The 23,271-nt window shown below is 37.6% G+C and overlaps 3 protein-coding genes across 5 annotated transcripts in view; all 3 read left to right on the forward strand.

The window, feature by feature from the left end:
- Positions 1 to 23,271, forward strand: part of LOC129567343 (protein Rae1) — a 124,561-nt gene that overhangs the window by 5,557 nt on the left and 95,733 nt on the right. The gene's annotated exons all lie outside the window — the stretch shown is intronic.
- Positions 636 to 10,289, forward strand: LOC129567212 (histone-lysine N-methyltransferase ash1). Of its 3 annotated transcripts, none has more exons than XM_055443875.1 (10): positions 636 to 1,193; positions 1,258 to 1,549; positions 1,768 to 1,832; positions 2,004 to 2,098; positions 2,182 to 7,345; positions 7,466 to 7,648; positions 7,741 to 7,957; positions 8,055 to 9,157; positions 9,227 to 9,355; positions 9,448 to 10,289. In XM_055443875.1, exons 2-10 carry the CDS (start codon positions 1,507 to 1,509, stop codon positions 9,610 to 9,612), a joined length of 7,164 nt encoding a protein of 2,387 aa, XP_055299850.1. In that variant the 5' UTR covers positions 636 to 1,193; positions 1,258 to 1,506; the 3' UTR covers positions 9,613 to 10,289. The 3 variants fall into 3 exon arrangements, with proteins under 3 accessions (XP_055299850.1, XP_055299842.1, XP_055299858.1); XM_055443867.1 differs by having other exon boundaries at positions 636 to 860; XM_055443883.1 differs by lacking the exon at positions 1,768 to 1,832 and having other exon boundaries at positions 636 to 1,549.
- Positions 10,602 to 13,548, forward strand: LOC129567331 (proton-coupled folate transporter). The gene is made up of 7 exons (XM_055444112.1): positions 10,602 to 11,128; positions 11,413 to 11,638; positions 11,706 to 11,880; positions 11,956 to 12,144; positions 12,217 to 12,323; positions 12,426 to 13,087; positions 13,184 to 13,548. The coding sequence occupies exons 2-7, from the start codon at positions 11,414 to 11,416 to the stop codon at positions 13,329 to 13,331; spliced, it is 1,506 nt and encodes a 501-aa protein (XP_055300087.1). The 5' UTR covers positions 10,602 to 11,128; position 11,413; the 3' UTR covers positions 13,332 to 13,548.

Raw genomic sequence — 23,271 nt, forward strand, 5'->3', positions numbered from 1 at the left:
TACGGTTATATGAGACAATGTTGAAGTGAACCCGTACCGCAAATAGCTGTGTGCGAGTGAGACAATAGCAACAAATTTTACAGTGCACGTGAATGCGGCTGTGTGCGTGTATGTGTACGTCCAATATATATACATATGTGTGGATAAAGCGAATGGCGATGCAAACATTGACATCTCACTTTGTAGCCTAGTGTTTGTATGTATTTTGAAAGTAAATGCAATAAGTCACTCACACCATACGGTCGGAAGTTGAAAAGTGGCTGTCACTTTTTCGTTGTGTGCGTAATTTTATTGTCAGAACGGTCATTATTGTTATTATTTACATTCGGATTGCATATCATATTGAGCTATAAAAACCGTTTATTTTGCATGGTTTAAACGATCAAAATCAATGTGGTTTGGTCAATAGTTCATTAAAAGCATTAAAAAAACAGGAAAAAAGAACATTTGAAATTGAAATAAAATGTACTAAAATTCCATATGAACTATAACGAGCGAATGGTGTTTTTTTTATATCTTCTTCTCTCATTTGAAAACTTGCACCTTGTACATGACCGCACACGCATACATGCACGCATACACATACACCGAGAAACGAGTATGGCAATTGTGGGTTTTATGTGAAATGCCAAGGAGGCGCCATCTTAAATTTTTTTTTCATACACAAAAATATCATTTCACGGGGAAAATAAGTTGCTCGCAAACGGAGCAAACCGATGGAACAGTTTCTTTTGTGATTGTTTCAACTAATTTCTCGACATTTTCGCTGGAAATTCAGTAGATTTAAGATTCGATTTTGTAAATAAATGTGCGAAAAATTGATGGAATAGTGGAGAATTGCGCCGAAACTAGAGAAAAAGGTGTCTGGGCGCAAATTGAACTTTGATATAGCTACTGCTTTTTTTGTATGGTGTACATAATAAAGATTGTGATTTGAGTGAGAGAAATGTGTCGTTGATCGCCTCATAAATGGGATAATGAACTCCGATTCGATTTCGAAATGTGACAGAAGACAGAGTGAATAAATGGGAGGAAACATGTGTAAATGTTCTAAAAAGATAGTGTTTGAAAATAGTCGACAGTGAATCATAGTGAAAAGTGGTTGATGCAATTTTGACAAGCAATAGCTGAACTATGAATATATATATATAAATGTAGTTTCATCACATAACACCCATCGAATGAGATAATTGGTAGTGAATTTACACCACTTTAAGAGTTCATTTGGCCATTTGTTGTGAATGTGATTCCTTTCAGTTTTCATAAGTTAAATTGAATGATTTCCATTTTGATTGAGACATTATTCCAACGCACACACAGTAACGAAATACACAGCACCAACAGAAAAAAAACTATTCAGGTTTAAGTGGCCAACGTGAAAGAGAATAGAGTGAGAAAAAAACGAGCTGTGAATTGCATTTTATATTGACCAAATGGAATGGCAGTAGCAATGTGAGCTCAAAGGTTTCCAAATGGGATCCATCACTGAACAATCGACACCTTAACATGACACAAACACAAAATAAAAACAACATCGAAGCTGTGTCCTGTAAGTATCGAATTAAAACGCCAATTTTCTCAATATTCATATAGAAAGAGCGATAGAGATTTGGTTTTTTTTGTGGTGCTGCCTATACAGATTATACATTCAGATAATTTCATTGCGATTTGTTTGCGATTTGTGTTTGAATTTCCGTAGAATTATTTAGAGTTTGTTTTCTTTTCTCTCTCTCTCTCGGTTGTTTGCGAAAACATAATATTTTCCAGATAAAATGAGTCTGAAGAAAACGGGCCCATCAAATGACAGTACTACTTCTTCTGACTCGGATGACGTAAGAGCACACTTTTTATATTCAATATCTACTTTATGCATTTTCATTGTTTGCTGAGTATTGTGTGCCGTGTAACCGTTCATTTTTTTTTTTCTTCCATTCATCCAGAATAAAAACGAAAATCTAATGAAACTTTGTTTTTCTATTTGATCATGTGTTTTCGATTTTAAGGCAACCGATTCATCGTCAAGCAGTAGCAGTAGTTCGAGTAGTGAGGCATCAATCGATCAAAAAGCACCGTCACAAACAAAGTTCAGCATTTTGAAGTGAGAAAAATGAATATGTCCCAATCAAAAAGTTTTTTTTTTATTCAGTTTTTTTTTCTTTTCATTTTTGATCATGAATTTAGGAATGACACCGACTCTGGTCTTCGTATGAAAATTGCAATACCAAAAATACCGCCACGACAAACCGATAGCCATACGGAAGATACAAATGCCAATCGAAAACCAATGAATAAAGAGTCGAAGGAGGGTATGAGTGAGCGTAAAACCATGCATAACATGTTGTCGAAGAAGCAACGACAAGACTCAACATCGAATTCATCGTGCTGTTCAGCATGCACTGAAAGTGATGATGATAGCGATTCAAGCTCTCTATGTTCAAAGAATAAAATCACGCCAAAATCACTGAAACACAATTCCAACAGTAAACTGCATAAAAATGGCAGTAACATTCGAAGGAATGTGACCGCAAAACGAGTGCAGAAAAAGGCAAACATCGAAACAAGCGACTCGAATTCGGACTCAAGTGATGAGTCAAGTGACAGTGAACCGAACGAGAAGCGATCACCGGTATCCAAATCCAACAAACAAACGTACAAAAATGACTTTCTCAAGTCAGTCGCTAATCAAAATCTCAATGCCGATGGTGCATCGTCGAGTGACATGGAATTGCCGGCCTTGGTTATGGCCGCCATTCAACGCGTTGAAAGTTGCTCCGATGGTGAGAACTCGAAAATCGAACAGAAAAGCAGCACACAATACACATCGTCACTATTGCGTGATTTTGTCGCAAAAACACAAATGATGGGATCAAATATACAAAATTCAAATCACATGCTAAACTCAAAGAACGACCCAAAACAAAGTAATAACGATAAAACGGTGGCAAAAGGAGAAGAAACCAATGAAACGGTGAAGAAAAAACGAGGTCGTCCGCGCAAAAATCCTCTGCCAAACACAAATGAATCGGCCAGTGTAAATAATGGATCGCCTGATTCCGGCATCACATCCACACCACAGAGTCCGGTACCATCGATCAGGAGTAACAGTTTGAAATCCACTAAGAAATCAACGGGCGCTGTAGCTAAGAAAATCGACATTTCAACGTTAGAGAAAAGTATTTATGCAACCGAACGTGTATTGTATCCACCGCGTCGCAAGAAACAATCTCAGGCTCAGCAACAAACGGAGACAATGTCAAGAAGTCACGATGTCCAAAGCACTGAAAAGGTTGATCCAATATGGCGAAAAATCGATATCAACAAGAAATTTCGGCGACCAAGCGAATGTGGTTATCGTAGTGATACAAATACAATTTGCAGCAGGGTCCTGGCAGCTCAAAGCGGTTACACAAGTGATTATTGCAATGTGAATCGTCGTATGTTGTCCGGCTATAAAAGCGATTACAGTTGTAAAAGCCGGCGCAGTGGTTACAAGAGTGACTACAGTATCAAGGCAAAATCATGTGGCTACCGTAGCGATTGTAGTACGAGGCATCGACGGAAAATTCGACGTAAACGACGAACAAAGACCGTGTCGAACAAACCAACACTGAACGACCAAGACATTTTAATGTTGGCCGGTTTGAGTTTGGGGCATAGTGACGAAAGTAGCCTTGATTCATCGGATAAGCCACAAGCCAAATCAAAATCACCTCTCAAAACCACCTTAGCATCCAATTCGATCTCAAATTCGGCAAAGAAAACGGCACAAACCAAAGTTCCTGCTCAAAAAACCAAGGCGGATGACAATTCGAGCAATCAGTCTGAACGTGTGGCAAAACACAAAAGCAACACCAGTTTCGACAGTATGCTGCTCACGATGAACGATTCAGTAGCAACGATTACGTCAAGCATTTACAAAGATGATTTAAGTTCGCTGAAATTGGATCGTATCAAACCCGGTCTGATTCGACGACGTCGATCATCAGCCGTGAGTCATTGCAGCAGTCATTGTTCCACAAGTTCAAGGCATCCGTTCCGAAGACGTCGCAGAAAGCGCCTCAAATCCACCACCGATCAAGTATCTGAATCGAATTTGGCCAAAATCAATCAACAAATCGAATCGCTCTCCACCTCGTTTACATCGTTGTGCGCCATTTATGGCGAAAAACCAACCCGTGACAAAGAAAAGGCTTCGTCACAAACCATCAAAATGACGGGATCCCGACGAACGGGCAAAAAGCGTAAAACCAATCAGGAAAATACTGAAGTGCCAACAGTCAATGCAACCACCACTTCCAAACGACGAAACAAAAAAACGGTGCAAACGAAAAGTCCTGACGATCACAAATTGCCATTGAAGAAACGACACTACCTGTTAACACCCGGAGAGAAAAATGACAGTGTAAATGCGGATGAGAAAGCTGGCGAACAAATAGAACCCGATAACGAGACTGACGCGGCTTCGGGAAAAGCAATCACACCGAAGAAGAGGCATTTGCTTCAAACGCCGGTTGATTTAAATGATGTCGTTGATTCGACCGATGCGACCAGCAATAGCACATGTAAAGATTTGCAAGAAATTCAAGCATCGGTTTCCGCATCAATAACTGGCGAAATGGCTAAAACGGTGCCGGCCAAAGGTAATTCACAATCGAAGAAAAGTGAAAGTACCCGCAAGAAGAGCCGACTAGAAGTGTCAACATCGAAAATATCACCGAATACGCAAAGCACTGCCGCTGAGTTGACAGCAAAGCCGGCTGCATCGAAAAACTCGGCGCAACGCTCATCCAAGGCATTAACTACAAAGTCAGCGCCGAAAAGTTTAACCACAAAATCCTCGCAACCGACACCAACCGTAACACCAAAATCAAAACAAACGTCATCAAATACTCAATCACTTGAACACTCGTCAATTTCCAAAGCAAACAATCAGCGATTGAACCATGCCCGCAATAGCAAAGAAACAGCTCCACCGCCCGGTGTGTTTGAACCAACCATCGATCTAGAACTGCAGATTCCATTCACTGAAATTCCAATTCCACCACTGGCGCAAAAATCCACCGGCGAAACAAATCGCATTGATAATAAAGCATCGGCCAAGAACAAAGCAACTGCTGAAAGGGGAGTCGTCGAAAAACTGCTACATCGTACCGGTGCCGCAATGAAAATCGGGAAGAGAAAGCGCAAAAAACCAAATCGAACCGGTTTCCCAACGTTGAAAAAGAAAAAGAAACAAATCATCAAAGCAATTGAAATTGAAGCCGAAACCGATCCGGAGGCTCTCATCGAAACCAATGTTATTTTGGATCAAAGTAAAATTCTCACCTGTGAACCGAAAATCATTTTGAATTGCCTAGAACCGGATCAGTTGAAGAAACTAAGAGAGGACTGTGATCGTGTGCCATCGGAAGGAGAAGCAACTGGAACATTCATTGAACGTAATTCCAAATCTCCACTCCCTGTTGCTGGCTCAGATCGACCGAGGGGAAGACCAAAATCAATGGGTAAAAAGCCAAAAGCTGGTGCAAAGACTGAGAAAACGCAAATGGATGTCGATGACATTGCGGAGGCAAATGATACGAAACAAATTGGAAAGCGATTCAAGCAAAAATATGTTGATGTAAAGACAAAGGAAAAACAAAAGGATAATACGGTTGAGAATGTGTCAGCTCCACGACGTGGTCGACCACCTTTGCATAGAGAAGATAATGCCAGTGTTGTGCCAGCAAAAATTCCAAAACTCTCAAAACAACAAGTGAACAATAGCAAAGAGGTGTCTGCAAAACCGGCAGCAATCACTAAACCATTAGGGCGCAATGCAAAATTAAAGCTTGGCAAGAAGGAGAACGAGGCCGCTGCTTCGAAGAAAGAACAAGAAAATGTGACAGCATTGGTTGAAAACAAAAAGTCATCGGGTGATCAATCGAAATCAGAGAAAAGTGTTAAGCGTACCGTAAATGGTCGAATCATTGCAACGGCAAATCGAAGAGTCCCATTGCCAATTGAGCGTGAAAAATCGGAAATCGAAGACGATAATAAAAACCGCAAGAAATCACGACGTGAAATTGTCGATGAAAACAAAACTGAAAATCAAAAGAATAAAAATGATATTCAGAAGCGAATTGGTTCGTCGAGCATTCACAATGACACAAATGTGGTTGAAAAGAAGCGTGCACGTACCGATAAGAGTGACACGGCCAAAAGTCCAAGCACAAAGGACAAAGTTCAGTTGTCCGAATCAAAACCAAAATCGATTGGCAAAGAAACGGTTACCGATCTCAATGATATCGTTCCAGTTGATGAATGGGTCAAGCCAATGGATCAAGATCCATTGCCACCAGAGGAGAATATCTATTACGGTGATTCATCCGATGAATTGACTCCCGTCAACGATAGCAAGAAATCTCATACAAAACTGAAGAAAAAGTATTTAGTGGCCGGTCTATTTTCCAACTACTACAAAACCGATGTGCCACTGCCGAGCGACAAATCGAAAAATTCCACCGATAAAAAGGCTAACGATGATGAACCCGTGTGTGGACCTCATTTGCCAATGCCATTCTTTGATAAGTACCTGCTTCATACAAAAAGTGACTTTACCTTGCCATACGATTTGTGGTATGCTCATGTTAACGATAAATTATCCGGTCGCAACATCGTTCACAGTTGGAACTTTAAGAAGATTCGAACAAACATTTATGCGGATTCAGTAAAGCCTATCCAGTCACCCGATTTGCCACAATGCAGCTGCAAACCGGACTATGAGTGTGGGGATAACTGTTTGAATCGATTGGTGTACACCGAATGCGTTCCCGAAACGTGTCCGTGCGGTGACAAATGCCGAAATACAAAGATTCAGAAACACATTGTTGCGCCGGTTGAACGATTTATGACCCAATGCAAAGATGGATCATCCAAAGGATGGGGTGTAAAAACGAATCAAATCATCAAAAAAGGCACCTATATCTTAGAGTACGTCGGTGAAGTGGTTTCGGAGCGCGAATTCAAAGAACGTATGGCCACATTGTATATCAACGACATTCATCATTATTGTTTACACTTGGAAGGTGGTCTATTTATTGATGGACATCGCATGGGTAGCGATTGTCGATTTGTTAATCATTCGTGCGAACCGAATTGCGAAATGCAAAAATGGTCAGTTAATGGATTGTCTCGAATGGCTTTATTCGCATCGAGAGATATTCAGCCGGGTGAGGAACTCACATATGATTATAACTTCTCGCTGTTTAATCCGGCCGAAGGACAAGTTTGCCGATGCGACTCGAAAAATTGTCGCGGTGTCATTGGTGGCAAATCACAAAGGATTCGACCCATTGAAAATAAGGTTTGTAGCGAAGTTTTTCTTTGCTTTTGGGTTTAGTTTAATGGTTTACATTTGGCTTTGAACCAAATATATTTTCAATTTCATTTCTAAAAGAAACATTTTCCATTTTCTTCACAACAGACCTCCGACAAAGTCAACGACAAGAAGAAGAGTCGTTTAAAACGTCTTAAACATGGAGGTGCAGCAAAGAGTAAAGGTTTTATGCATTCAAAAGCACGACGCTCACATTTCCAACTGCCGAGTGCAAAAGAACAGTCCCTTGCTGTCGAAGGTCATTGCTTCTTGTTGCGAAATTTGAAAAAGGTATTCAAAATCGTTCCATTTGCTGCACATTTCGTTTGGTGTACTTTGTTCCATGGATTATGATTCAATAACTTTTCCACTCTTTCTTATAGATTCGTAATGCAAACTTGAAAATCACACACACACAAACACAGACCTATTCAAACAATCTACAAACGTCATTAACGGCTAAAATCTCTGCGTTGCGTGTTCCACGTAATATTCGAACTAGGGGCGTAACCATTGCCGAACATGATCCAGTCGTTGAAAAAACAGTTCGAATTGCTGGTATTCTACGTGAAATTTGTGAAGAATTGAACAGTTTTAAAGGTAAGCCAATCAAAATGCTGTCCGTTGTTCACAATAGAATAATCATACAACTTTGTGTAAAAAAATGAATTGTCAACATTTTGGTTCTTCATTCCAGATGCTTCGGGTCAGTATGCCATTACAAAATTTAATCTACCGTCAAAGAAAAAGAATCCTCAGTATTACGAAAAGATAGCAAAACCGATTGATTTATCGACCATTGAGGCAAATGTCGAAAAAGGAATATATGACCGACCGGCTTTGTTCGATGCCGACGTGAATCGCCTATTTGAAAATGCCATTAAGTACTACGGAAATGAATCACCGGAAGCAACAATCACAATGCAATTGCAAACTGTGTACGCGCGAAAGAAGACCGATTTGTACAGTAAATTGGTGGCAATTTGCGGCGAATCGCCTGAATTGAGCACATTGCTAGAGACACAGTCGGGTCCATTTTTGTGCTCAGTTGAAGATCCGAATGAAGATCATATTCGATGCATTTGTGGTTTGTTCCGCGATGAGGGAGTTATGATTCAGTGTTCAAAATGCAAAATATGGCAGCATGCCGAATGTACGGGTGCCGATACAAAGGCGGATGACTATTACTGCGAAAAGTGTGTGCCACGTGAAGTTCACTATGAAATTCCATTGAAGGATAAAACCGAAGAAGGTTACCCGTACTATTTGTCACTGATGCGTGGAAATGATCTTCAAATTCGGCAGTCAGACACGGTTTATGTGCTGCGCGACATTCCAATCGAAGGATCAACGGATGGCGACAAAACCAAAGCGCAAAAGCATACATACGAAACAATCGGCGATATTGATCACAATGAATGCGACATATTCCGTGTGGAACGCATGTGGAAGGATCACGATGGTCGTCGCTTCATCTATGGCCATCACTATTTGCGACCACATGAAACGTATCACGAGCCAACACGTAAATTCTACCAAAATGAAGTGGTTCGTGTTCCGCTATATGAAGTGGTGCCGATCGAATTGATTATGGGCCGTTGTTGGGTCATGGATTTGAATACATTTTGCAAAGGGCGTCCAGTGGATAGCATCGAATCACATGTGTACATCTGTGAATTGCGTGTCGACAAAGCGGCGAGATTATTCTCGAAAATATCCAAAAATCCATACCCAGTATGCACCAAAAGCTATGCATTCAAGAAATTCCGGCAGCGGCTAAAGATAACACGCAGCTTTTTGGTAAGTTGACATATGAAATTTAAATTTGTTAGAGGCTCCTCATAAAATTGTATCAATCTTCTTCCACAGCCACACGAAGTGGGTCAGACAGCGGTAAAACCAGTTTTGAAGAAACGTCGAAATCCCGATGAAATTTCAAGTCAACCGGCGAAAAAGCCATCAATGCCAATAGTTCAGCTGATGCCACCACCACAAAAAGTAAGAATATGATCCAATCATATCGACCATTAGAACAAATCGCCTTTTTTTCATTCCAATTTAACATCAACATCAATTTTTTATGCTTTCAGACCATAAACGAGAGACGAACACGATTGGAACAATTCTTGGGCCATTTGATGGATAAACAGCGAGCGTTGAACGAGGATATTCAACCGCTTGACTTGTCATATTTGCTGACTGGACGGGGAGCGCGACGACGAACGACTGCAACAAATGTGCCTCATTTAAATTAAGATTTGTCAATGGATTGAGAAATGTTGACAGGAAGCCTCACCACAAAACTCACTTCATCGATTCTATATCGATCAAATTAGAATACATTCGTTTTTCATTGCAAACCGAACCTTTTTCAGCTGTTGAGCTGAATTCGAACATATTTTTCTTTGAACAGTAGGGTTTTTTTTGTTGAGAATATATTTTTTCGGTTAATTTATTTGATTTTTTGTTTAAATTATATAATTTATATCGATTCAGCGAACCATGATGTATCATATAGGGGATAAAGATTAATTGTATTTAACGATAGCAGAATGCAATTTTTGGACCGATGTATAATGATTAGGGAAAAACACAAACAAACAAACAACAACAACAACTGAAAAAAACACAAAACACATTCAAGTGAATTTTGGAACTTTCAACTTTTTGGAATACGAATTACAAATTAGTTACATTGAAAATGTAAAATAAGTCGTTGTAGGCTTTAAGTTTTATTAGATACTTTTTTCATGGCTCTTTTTTCTATGAGACAAATAATTTGCTCACTTTTTTTTCAATTTGCCTTTAAATCTCATTATTATTCGAAGATTTTTCCCTTTGTCATTGAAATCATAAAAGAAAATACTGCTGAAAAAACACACATTTAAGAATAAAGTAAATTATTTCTTGGAAATTTGATTAGATACATAAAGCCATGCATTATCATTATTCTATTTTGAGCAATTGGATCTACTTTGAATGGATAAAGTCTTTTTCATAATAATTCTTTATCATAAAGAGATGGAAAATGTGTTAGTTACAGCTTTTTCACATGACAATCATTGTCCATTTTCTTCAAATTCAAAATCCAAACTATCGCTTTTGATTTCATTGAATGTTGATATTCTGCTGCTAAAATGCAAAAATCCCGCTCAATTCTTCCACAAAATCAAGTGAAATATCAAAGAGTCGCCCTCTACATCGTTTACAAAAATGGGTAAGCAATTATCAGTGAACGCACATGTCAAAAAGTCATTTCTCTGTGCGTTTGACAGCTTTGTGCTTTTGGTGTGCGTGTTTTCAAAATAAAATCTCGCTCTTGCATCATGTGTATATATTTGTGTTTGATTTTAATAAATAAAGCTTGGAATACATAATTAAGTTGTATTCCAGCTTGAAATCAGCATCCAGACCTCCAATAGAGTCTCAATCTTTAGCGTTTAAATGAATGAAAACAACGGAACGGAAAACTGTGAACACGAGACACGTAACACATACACTATCACATTTCATTCATAAGTGCACGTTCATTGATGATATTAGTCTTAATAAACAATATCGACATTGAAATCGCACTGATTTGTGCCACAATGTAAAAAAAAGTGTCTGATAATGCAATCAACAAGTTATAAAAAAAAATCCACATCGATTGACAGAGAAAACTTAAAATTGTGTTGCAGCCATAATTTGTGAATTAAAATCGTCCATGAGCAGTGAATAATTGGAATTTGATAGCGAAAGTTGTGCGGTGAAGTGCGCATACATTGTAATGTGAGTTTGTGTGCATTTGTTTTCATTAGAAGTAACAAAATACAGAAAAAGAGTTAAGATGGTCTTTATTGTCGATAAAATATAATCTTTGTACCGAAAAATTTAGAAAAAACAACATTCATGATAGATAAATGATTTATGGTTTTCTACGATTTTTCGAGAAGTATTTACTTTGTCTCAAACGTTCTTTGTACTTTTAATTAGTAAAATTGTTATCAACAGTGATTAAGTGGGTGAGAATACTGCATTTGGAAACAATAAAAATTTATTTCTCTTGAATACAGCATGAATCCGACCATTACTGTTGAGCAACAACCATGGTGCTGGTCATGGTTTCGTTATATTACCGTCGAACCGACGATGTTCCTGTACATGTTTGCATTCCAATTGACCTCAGTCGTCGAACAGGATCTATTCGTGAAGAAAGCCTGTCTGGTCAATCATAATTTCACCGAAGAAATTTGTGATAATCTCAAAAACTACACGGACACATTCTACAAAGAAGTACAAGTATGTAGCATAATTGTGCCTATCATTTATTTTGGGTGCTGTTGAACTTTCCCCTATTAATTTACAGATAACAGTGTCGACGTTTCATCAATGGAACCATATCGCTGGTTATATTTTTACTATCGTTATTGCACTTTTCATCGGCTCATGGTCGGATAGACGCGGTCGAAAAATTCCATTGCTCATTGGATTAACAGGGAAATTAATTTATGTGCTGGGACTATTGTTGAACATTTACAACGGTAAAATGACACTTAACCAGTCAACGTGCTTGGTATTGTTGATGAGCTTGCAATATTTTTTTTTCTTCAACACAGACAAATGGCCGGTGGAGTATATAATTTACACGGCTACATTGCCGAGTGCCTTAACAGGTGTAGATATTGCAATATTTGCATCGGCCTTTGCATACATATCGGATGTGTCGAGTGTGGAAAATCGAACTTTGCGCGTTACAATTCTCGAGGTGTGTTACTTGATAACTTTCCCGACAGGGATCGCTCTAGGTATCGGCTTCATCGTTTCAAGGTATAAGTTCATTTGTTTGGCGCATTGTTTAATTCTCATATTCTTCTCAGGTTCATATCTGTTTAATGTTGTGTTGGATCATTCGTACTTCATTATGTTCAGTATTAATGCGGTATTTTTGATGGCAGCTTTTCTTTATTCGATTTTTAATTTAAAGGTATGTATCCCATGAGAATTCGTTACCACGCAGAAAAAATAATAATTTATTCAAACGGTTTTGGTAAATATAACAAAACGGTCGTATTTACTTTCTAAATAGTGGAGTACATCTTCGAGGCAAAGATCCATCACAGAAGTGGGATGCAATGGAATTCTTGGAGACTTTTTCGATAAAAAGCATATTGTCGATACTGTGAGCACTCTGACGAAAAAACGATCAAATCATCGTCGAATGTTCCTTTGGATATTCCTCGTTGCCATGTTTTTCTATACGTTTCAACGCGATGAACGAAACTACACGTACCTTTACACTGGAAGTAAATTCGGTTGGCAAACTGCCGAATTCAGTACGTTCAAAGTGTTTCAATCGTCAACGCAAATTTTGATGGTATTTTGTGGAATTCCAATCATGACGAAGCTACTTGAATTCAGGGACACGACCATTGCGATGGTTGGTGCCTATTGTTTTGCAACAGCTCGGATTTTTTTCACACTTGCTGAAATTCCGGAAATTTTTTATGTCGGTGCAGCTATTTCCAGTATGGGTCCTGTTGGTGGACCAATTCTACGATCTATGACCTCTAAAGTGGTTCCATCTTCTGAGCGCGGCAAAGTGTTTGCTGTTCTTTCCGCTTGCGATAACGCTGTGCCGTTAATCAGTTCGATATTATACACTCAAGTGTATAATTGGACAGTTAACTCATATCCAGGAATCTATATTCTTACGTTCATAACGCAAATGATTCTATTCTTCCTGATGCTGTAAGTGTGGTTTAACATTTCAACAGAAGAAAAAATTCGTTAACAATTTTTATAACATAAATTTCAATGTCTTCTCCAAAACTGTTCTCATTTCAGGACTGTGCACGTCGTACTGAAAGGAGATCAATTGGTCGCGGATGATAACGCATGGGAAATCGTAAATGAAGACACAGCCAACAATGTAAACAGTACCGCCAATGTTATTGACACCTCTGTTCAGACTGAAGATCATGAGAAATGTTGAAATTCTTGAGTTTTTTTTTCTCTTTATAAAATTTCATTTCATTTTTGTTATAAGACAGACTTGTAGTAATGTTTAGGTTATATGACCATTCAAAATGGAGTTAAATGGAACAAAAAGACACTTTTAGCTTGTATTATGTATTTGTTATTCAAAAATTCAATAAAATAAAACGAATTTGTTATTATGGGAATTACATTTCTATTCGTGAGACGTAAAAGAATGTATGTTTTTTTGTCGATTTATATTTTTGAAAAGGAAAGTATGTTTTCTGTTGATTTTATCTGCGTTAAAAGGAAATATGGTGGCATCCCGTCTAGCCTCCGCGGGTTTTCACGGTTTCCGCGAAACTGATAAGAGATAACAACTTGGTGTCTTCGGCAAAGTTTTAGTACTTGAGGTCTTCTATAACATTGCTGAAGACATCTATCTCTTTTCTCTTATCAGTTGCGCGCGAATCGCGCACATAAAAAAGCAAATTTTATATAGAACTTGTTTTTTCGAATCATTTTTCGCGCTTTTCGCGGAACTGATAAGAGAAAACTGAGTTCAGCAATGTTATAGAAGACCTCGAGTGCTACAACTTTGCCGAAGACACTAAGTTGTTATCTCTTATCAGCTCCGCGATAACCGTGAAAAACCGCGAGGACCCGCTAAAAACGAACATATATTCTTTTAACCATTATTAGTTGCAATGAAACATACTTCTCTTTATTGCTACGAAGTTGGACCTTGAACTTGCGTTCTTTTACGTCTCAATAATAGATTTGTGGATTTTATTTGTGTGTTTTAAACAGGAACAGATTTCGCTTGAATTGATTTGGTGATCTTGAATGATCAATTGCAAATAATATATAAGTGTAAAAAAATGATTTAGATAGTAGAGCTTGAACAAAGGTTCGACACTATGCATAAACTTGGAAAGAGCTTGATAAACTTGATAAAATGCATATATTTTATGATCGTTGCTACAGCTCAAATATTTTCGTTAGTTTTGCTTTCATTTCTATTTTGTTCCAAATCAGATGAGTATGAGGATGAAGATTCCTTTCAATATTTGGTGGAAGCCAACAATAAAAGTCAACGGTCTTGGAAAATATATATCAAATGTGCCATTTTGATGACTTCCATTTGTATCCGTATCCTCAATTTTCATTTGTTGATATATACATGAACGGTTTGATGCAAAATATGTGTTTCACGCTTTAAAACTCATGTGAGTTAAATCAAATCAACAGCACCGAGGCATTCCTTCATAAACGCAATTTATTTTCGCAGTTTACCGTGGAATCAGGAAACTCTCATTGGATACATTGCCGAACATTTTCTAATTTTCATCTTTGCTGGAGTTCATTTTTATTTGAATGGTGCAGTTCTGATGCTCTTCATTTCACTTACTTGGATTCTTCAATCGTTTTCCAAAATATATCGACACTCTGCGTATAAATTCAACGGACCGGACGAAAATCGAAATAATGAGGAAACTCTACGCAAGCCAATTGATTTTCAAAATATGGCCAGAGAGTGAGTAGAGCCATGATTATTTTTTTCAACAATGAAAATAGTTATAAAAGGCATTGATGTACTTTTTATAGATTTTTCATGCAGCTAATGCCGGTTTTCAACCCCTTGATTATTATGATTCAGCTCATTTGCAATATGCTTTAGCCGTTGCTGTTTTTCGATTATATCTGGTAAACACACTGTTTTACACAATTCATAACAAGAATTTTTATATGCATTATACATTATACAGTCACCTAAAAGATCTACCATTATCTTCATCACTACTAGCAACATAAACACATTGACTTGGAGATATATGTTTTCGTAATGGGTGCATTTTCAGGCGTTTCAATCCTTTTTTTGTACTGTTACTTTGGAAAACTGGCCTCGGAAAGTTTTACGGACATGGCTGACTGTCTCCACGAAATCGACTGGCACATATTCGCCATCAAGCTGCAGAAGTACATCGTTCTCGTGATCCAGAATGCGCAGAGACCGCTTCACTATCGTGGATTTGGCATGATCACTCTGAATTTGGAAAGATTTTACGAGGTGAATTATATTGTTTTCTCATTTATATTTTTATTCAATTTAATCACAAATCATCATTGTGTTTGATCTTTTCAGCCTATTCAATGCATTTATTCGTATTTGGCATGATCTTCATAACTCTTACAACTAAGTAAAAAACATATGATGTCAGAATATTTGCTATTCTCAAATATTTGCACCACTTTGTCTCGATTTCTTTTGTATTATATAGCACTCGAAAACCGCAATAATTTCAACCCCTTTAACAACAATTACTTACTATAGCATAGTTATAATTGTGATTTTGAAGGCAGAAACTGATCGTATCTATTTATCACTGTTTAAATTAGATATTGGTTGCACATCAAAATTGTTCAAACGTGTAACATGTAACTTATGAAATGTAATCAATAATTTATTCCCGGCCAGTGGAAGATTTTATTCAATGTAAACTTAAATGTATCAAATAAGATAGTCACAAATTGTCATTTCGTTTCGTCTGATACGACATAATATCAATAATAACAAGGTTCGAAGATTCAATAAAAATGTACAAAAAAAAAATCAGCACCACAAATTACGTTTTTCTTTTTACGCTCACGTATCTAAATGTGAAAGATAACACTCTTTTTCAAACAGCTCCGTGACGCTAGACGGGCGCCCCCGGGGGGGGGGGGGGAGGCGGGGGGGGGGGGGGGGGGGGGGGGGGGGTGGGGGCAATTACTGCTCGTCACCGGTTGCAGCAGAAATTCTGCGGAGCGAGCAGTAATTGCCCAAAGTTTCGAAAAAATCCATGAAAATCGATTTTTCGCATTTTCGAAGGTTTTGCCCCAAAAATTAATTCCAAACTAAATTTTGAACATTTTTATGATCCAAGGGCTGATAATGAAAGATCTAGAGGCACTCTAATTTCTGCCCGCTCCCCACAATTCCTACTCCAAAAATATTATATTGTGACTCACTTCATGACTCAATTGTAAAACAGTGATTCACTTTTCCGAACAGGAGTCATAGAGCTACATTGATACGAAAAAAATTCGATTTCATGTACTTGCCATGGGAATGTACCGAAAATCTACTTTTTCAAAAATATTGACGATCAGTGCTCAGCCACTAGACAGTGCTAGCGTCACGGAGCCTTTTCAAACCTCAATGAATATTCATGGGAATTGCTGGATAAAATTGCGAAGTAAGATGTAATGATTGATCATTTTTATTATCTCATTAACTACCAGTGGTCGATTTTTCGACCAGTGACTTTCGATATTTTTCTCAGGGTCTATCTCCCTCTCCCGATGGGGAATTCGATTAATTTTTTGTTCTAAAATAAAGTTAGAAATTCATACTTCCCAATGAGAATATTAAAAAAACAATAGAAACATTTCAAATTGGTCGGATCGATCATCGAATGAAACCAGAAATTTTGGAAAAAAAATCCCCTAAGAAATTCTACAAATTTATACTGAATTTTCAATTTTTCTATCGCTGTTAAAGATAAATGGGACTCATATCTCACGATTTTCGAAGTCTACTGTTATTTTAAGCTAAGTACACAGTTCCTCGTGAAATTAAAAAATTTCTCTGCTGAAATTTTCACAGGTGATATTCGTATGGTGTTTTTTATTTTTGAATTGCAAGCATAATGATTTTTGATGTATAAAACAGCTAACTTATTCCAATGTCAACACGACACATGAACAAAGTTCGTTTTTGAGTTCATTCTTCTATGTGTTTTGTCTGAACAAATTTTTTTCACGGTCGTGAAAAAATAAGAAAGATCAAAATACATTAAAGAATGAATTCAAAATTCAAATTTGTTCATGTGTTGTGTTGATATTGAAGGGAGTTAACTGTTTTATACATCAAAAATCATTATGCTTGCAATTCAAAAATAAAAAACATCATACAAATATCACCTGTGACAATTTCACCGGAGAAATTTTTTCATTTCACGAGGAACTGTGTACTTAGCTTTAAGACTAAAATTGATAATATTTGAAATTCGCAATTTGAAAACAAAATAAGAATCCCGGTAATTAATGGGTTAAACGATTTCTACGTCAGAATTTTTAATTTTCACCTTTTTTCAATGAAAATTTTCCATCATATCCACTTTTATGCACCCTGGAACTGAATACACTGAATGCACCCTGAAACTGGTAAGTTTTTCTTTATCTGATCAAAAACATAAGGAAAAATCTTATCGAATTTTCAAAAAACAACGACGCCACACACAAAGTGTTGAAAAGACTGCTTCGCTCCAAAAACATGCATTCAAGAACAGTTTTTGTATTTGATCGTATATTTTTCAATAAAAAGAATATTTTCTTAGCTACTTACTACAGCTGTTCGATAGGTTTGAAAGAATTTTATGCTCATTTCTCAATGTCGCAACCCTTTCCATTCGTTTGATTATTATTTTTTTTCTAAGACGGTTTTTATGCAATCGGTTTTTTTGTTGGTTAAATAGACCATCGATTTCATATATAGGGAATGTGTGTCACTGATGCCTTAAAAGAGGATCAAGGAACATAGAGCTGTTGAACAGCATATGGATAGCTCTGCATACGGCAAATCGTATTTGTATGAAAGACGCCTCAAAATAGAAAATGTATAGAAAACGAAGCACAAAAAGGAACGGCAAAAAAACACACACAAATCTCTTACTCTCTCTCTTACTGTGAGATATCCTGAAACGAAAGCAAGTTTACTATTTCGACGATGCGTGGAAACGAGACAATGCGAAGAATTGGGAAAAATGAGATTTTTTTTTATCAAAACGACGAGCAGATGATACACTTTTTTTCCAGGATTAAAAACAGATGGCAGCAATATTTTTACTCGAAGTCATTTGAGAGATTTTTTTTAAATATGCTTTTCTTATCATATTCAACGTAATTTCGTCAAAATGTTTTCCAAATGTCCAGATTGTTCGAAATCAACGTTCGACTTAAATTCAAGGAAAAAGTATGAGAACATTGGCGATTCGCAATCGTATCGGTTTTTTTGAAGAGTGTATCGCATAAAAAATGATTTGTGATTGAAATCATCGATTAAGGCTCTATTTACGATTGAGCAGTCAATAACTTTGATTTTTTTAATTCTGATGTGCCAGCTGCCAGAATGCGTCCATGCAAAGTAAAATGCCATATTTTTTTTAATGATTTCAACTCAAACACCGGCTAGCTAACAAGTAGCCCTCATTTCTAAGGCACATATTCGTTTGCATTGGAACTTTGCATTCAAGCAATAGTAATGATCGGTGCGTCGTCAGTTCCAACTTGTGCACACTGATCAATCAAAACATGTGACTGATTTTTCGTCTGTGCGTTTTCTTCTCTCTCGTTTCTTTTCTACGTTCTTCTTCGTTTTTTTTAGCAACGCTATTTATTTTGAGCGTGTGCCGGTTGCAGTATCGAATGTCGACCAGATGTACATGGATTTGCTTTACAATCATTTCGGTCGAATGAATAATCTACATACGAAAATGCAGTGACGGAAAAGAGAGAAGAATGAAATGTTGAGCGTAGGAAATGCATATCAAAATCAACAGAGACACCGCATATGGGAGACACAAAGCGAAACATATAATTTGGTTCGGTGCAGTTCTTTTTTTTGCATTTTTGCCTTGAAAGAAAAAAGTTCGTTTGCTTTTCATTTCGCCTAATTTGTGATTGATGCCAGCGAAAGGTGTTTACTAAATACAGTTTTACTGCAAGTGCAAATGGTCTTTCGTTTATCACATGCACCAAACGCCATGCCTCAGTGTAAATTATGGCCTAAAGCGTGATTTTTTTTTTCAACACCAACTTCAAATTCACAGTTGACTATTCAGAAAAAGGCACATTACTCATTGAATTGATTGTTCATGTGGTCGGAATGAGGATGATACACACAATTCTGTGAACAACATATGGGTGCGTTTGTCACTGGCATTTTCAAGAATCACAGCCATGGCTCGACTTTGATCAGAGACAAACTTAAAACTCACTTCAATGTCTGCTGGAACTAAAGGCGACGCAACAGCCGTTCTTTTAAGAAATCGAATGAAACATAGCTCATGGCGAAAAACGTGGAAAATGCATTCGTTGTCGAAAAATCAAATACAGTAGAAAAAAACGCAGGGTAAGGCTTTTTTTGCTGTCTTACAGATTTCATCTGCCAGTTCGATTCGCAGGTACTGGTATATCCGTAAATTTCGATGGGAAAAATATTTTTCCCATTCCATTTCGATTGGTTGTTATTGACTTTTGCACCGAAATCGCAAAAGGTTCAGCGCCAAATGCACACAAAAAAATGCCGTTTGCTTTTTTCTTCGCTCTCGAAAGGGCCGGTGTCAGAGAGTTTTGATGACTTAAGGTCAGATGGTATTTTTTTGGGAATGAATGTGTGTGAACGCTTGATTAAAGTGGACAAACAAAAGTTCCGCTTCATCATCGGAACTACCTGTCGACAGATCGACAGGCGACTCAAAATCAGGTTGGGCAAAAAGTCAAACAATCAATTTCAAATTCAAAATGATTTGATTAGCTGAGAACAGTTTTTTCTTCTTCAATTTTTTGGGCTGAAAGGCCAATAATGATCGAAATTGATCGTTTATCAAGCGATCACAAAGGCAAAGGAAGTGGAACCGTTAGATGAATCTGACATAATAAAAATTAAGCAATATGCTACTGTTTTGTCGGTCCGGAACAAAAATTACACCGAAATCCGATCAAACGAATAAAAACGCCGAAGAAATAGCGACCGCAACAAACGAAGCAGCTTGCTTCCTCTCTTAGTCTTGATTCGGTTTTCGTGGATTTATTGTATGCCGCATTCGTTGCTGCGGCTGTTGTTCCTTATGAATTTCAATAGAGTTGCTCAACACTGCTGCTTCTGCTCTACATACTCTTGCACTTTGCCTTGTTCCGAATTTCCGATACACTTGCATCCTGTTGAATAAAAATGCATGCTTTCGTCTCGTTCGTGCACCGTGTTCTTTCCTTCTTTTCACCGAACGAAAATTTATGTGTGGACTATTTGATTTTGAGACATCTGCTATGCGATCTGTGGTGCACATTAATTCGGTTGTATGGTGCAATCGGGTGAACATGTTAACATTTTGATTTTTGTTCGATATTTTTTTGTTTTTTGGGTGCACATTTTTGGATGTTGGTTTTCAACTTCGAAAATTTCAACTTTCATTAGAGGCAATGAGCACTATGCGAACAATGTGCGACAACACAGCCAAACGGAATATGCATCGGAAGGAACGACAATTTTTTTTCCCTTTGGATATTTGATACGTTGTGCTCGGTGTGCGATGGATTTCAGGTTCCTATAACTTCGGCACTGTGTGTGTGTGTGTTTGTGCCTGTGCATTCGCTTCAACATCGATTTCGTCCGTGCAAAACAGCAGATGAACACATCTTTTTACACGAAAATTTCATTTCCTCTTTTTTTTTCCTCGCTCTCTACAAATATTGTTTTACATATTTGTGAACTCATATTTAGAACGAATTACGTTGCTCAAAAGGTGGAAGTGCTTTTTTCATTGTTGCTCCACTTCATCGTTCTCGTTCGAGTGTTTTATTCTCTTTTTGATCAGCTTCTTGTATGTAGTTTCTCTCCCTCTCTCTCTCGATAATGAAAATCGTTTACAATAGATGAATTTGAGTTGAGAAAGAACGTAGGTAAATAATCAACAGGCATTCGTCAACAATGCATTAGAGAGAGCGTGTACCGGAAATAAATGTGTGGGAAGTGATGACGAGATCTCAAGAAAAACGATCAAGTCAGGCGAGAGTGAAGTAGTGTGCACAATGGGAAAAGGAAGAGCATGTTTTTAGCAAAGGATATCCATCGTGGTAATGGAGGATTTTAAATATAAAACTCGTATAGTCGTATATTTTGATATTAAAATTGTAAAAATTAATTTCGGCGAAATTACCTGGAAATTCGCTTGCCATTCGTATGGTGTTCACACGGAAAAACTTAACGGTTGTCGTACATCATCTCTATCGATTTAATCGAAATGACGTTTGGTCACGCGCACATCAAATTAATTGCAAATGCATTTCGCATCAGTGCGCAACAAATAATGAGACTTTTAAAACACTGATTATTCCAAATACAAAAAATACTGAATGCTTCATTTAAAAAACAGTGCCGTAAATTTGGATACGTTTTTGGCATGCATGGTGCGTGTTTTTTTTACTTCGGTCGTACATCTGCTACCATTTATATTGGAACATCTTGTGATGTGTGTTGCTGTTCTTGTTATTGTTGTTGTCGCTGCTGCCTTTTTTTTCTTATTTCGGGTGCTCTCTATCAACGCTGAGCGCGCATGTGGAATATCCAGAGTATTAGTTTTGTTATCACAACTAAAACCAAAAGTGCACGAATTCTCTACAATGTATGTCGAACAAATGAATACGCACAACACACAAACGGTCCTTTTTTTCGGGAAAAAGCAATAAAGCAATCGTTCGTATGCATATGCACATTGAAGAGAGAACAAATGACAGGAGAGTGTACAAAAAAGTACGAACACCGATTACAAGCCCAATGCACACAACAGCGATGCATATGCTGATTTGTGAGGTTTTTTCCCTCTCTCTTCCTCTCCGCTGTGCTCATTTCGTACACTTAACCGAATAACAAAGAATACATCCAAAACGAAATCCATCCACAAACCAGTGGAAAAAAAGCCTTTCCACCGCTTTGCTTCATTCATTTTCGGTGTGCAGCAGGTGTTGTTGTCAATAATAACAACACACATTCAATGTGCTTATGCTTCGCTCTCTTTCGGCGCGTAGGTTTGATTTGTTGTTTGTGTGTATGTGTTTTTTTTTGTTTCAGTTTCGACCAACGTGTACTTCTGCCTTACGTATATGCTGCTTTTTTTTAAATTCCATTTTCGATTTTTGGCCATGTGCCAATGAGAAAATCAGCCATTAATTTTTTTGTTTCCACTGAAATGTTTTATTCCAACGCTAATTACTGTTTGAGCGTATTTCCGCGCGCAAATCCATTTCATTCAACGGATTTCCGTTGATTTTATAGCCGCAGATTTTGCAAAAAACCAAACCGTTTGATTTATTACCATCGATTGGTGATTGTGTGTATGTTGATTGAAAGAAGTGATTTGTAATTTTGTTTCAACATTTCGCCGTGTTTTCTTCTCTTCCAATTATTTTTCAAGGTGTTTTTCTGCGAAATAGTTTTTGCAACCAATTATTTCGACATAAAGGACTGAAGTACAGAGGATAGAAGCAAAAAGTATAACTGAAATTGCAGATCCTGTGAGAATTAGTTGAACGCATACATGCTTTGGCATATACATTTGCACCAAAAGCCAAATATCCTCAGTTCAGACTCTGAACTTTAGAGTGATCCCAGCCGTTTTCCAACTGAAATTGGCGCTATTTCACGAGGTGTTTCAAATGTTAAAAGGCGTTGGCTAAGTACCTCTGGAACGGATTGCTTAAAAGCCAACGCGTCTAATGGTCCTTCCCTCCTTACTTCGCTTCACGGATTAATTTTTTTTTTTGCAGAGGTTCAAACAAAGATTTGTGATTCTATCGCATTCGAAATTCGCTTGATCACACAAAGTAAATCAAAAGATTTGAACCAAAAAATGACATCTAACCTTAGCTGTCACATCAGAGATCGATCTCTATGCCAGAGAGAGGGCAAAAAAAAACGATGAATCCTTATTGATGTGGCAGTGATTAGAAAGTGAAGCATGAAGCTATCTTTCATAAAACGGAATTATGTCAAATATTTTATTGTATAATCGCATTAAATGTGCACCACAATGGCGTCCCTTTTAACAAGGAAATTAGAACGTTGATTCGACTTACAGTGGATGACAGCAGTGATCGAAGATAAAAACTACTTCGAATACATCGTAATGAATTCA

This window comes from Sitodiplosis mosellana, unplaced genomic scaffold, assembly GCF_009176505.1.
Source record: "Sitodiplosis mosellana isolate CC-2019 unplaced genomic scaffold, AAFC_SMos_1.0 Smas_scaffold_1, whole genome shotgun sequence".
Classification (NCBI taxonomy): domain Eukaryota; kingdom Metazoa; phylum Arthropoda; class Insecta; order Diptera; family Cecidomyiidae; genus Sitodiplosis; species Sitodiplosis mosellana.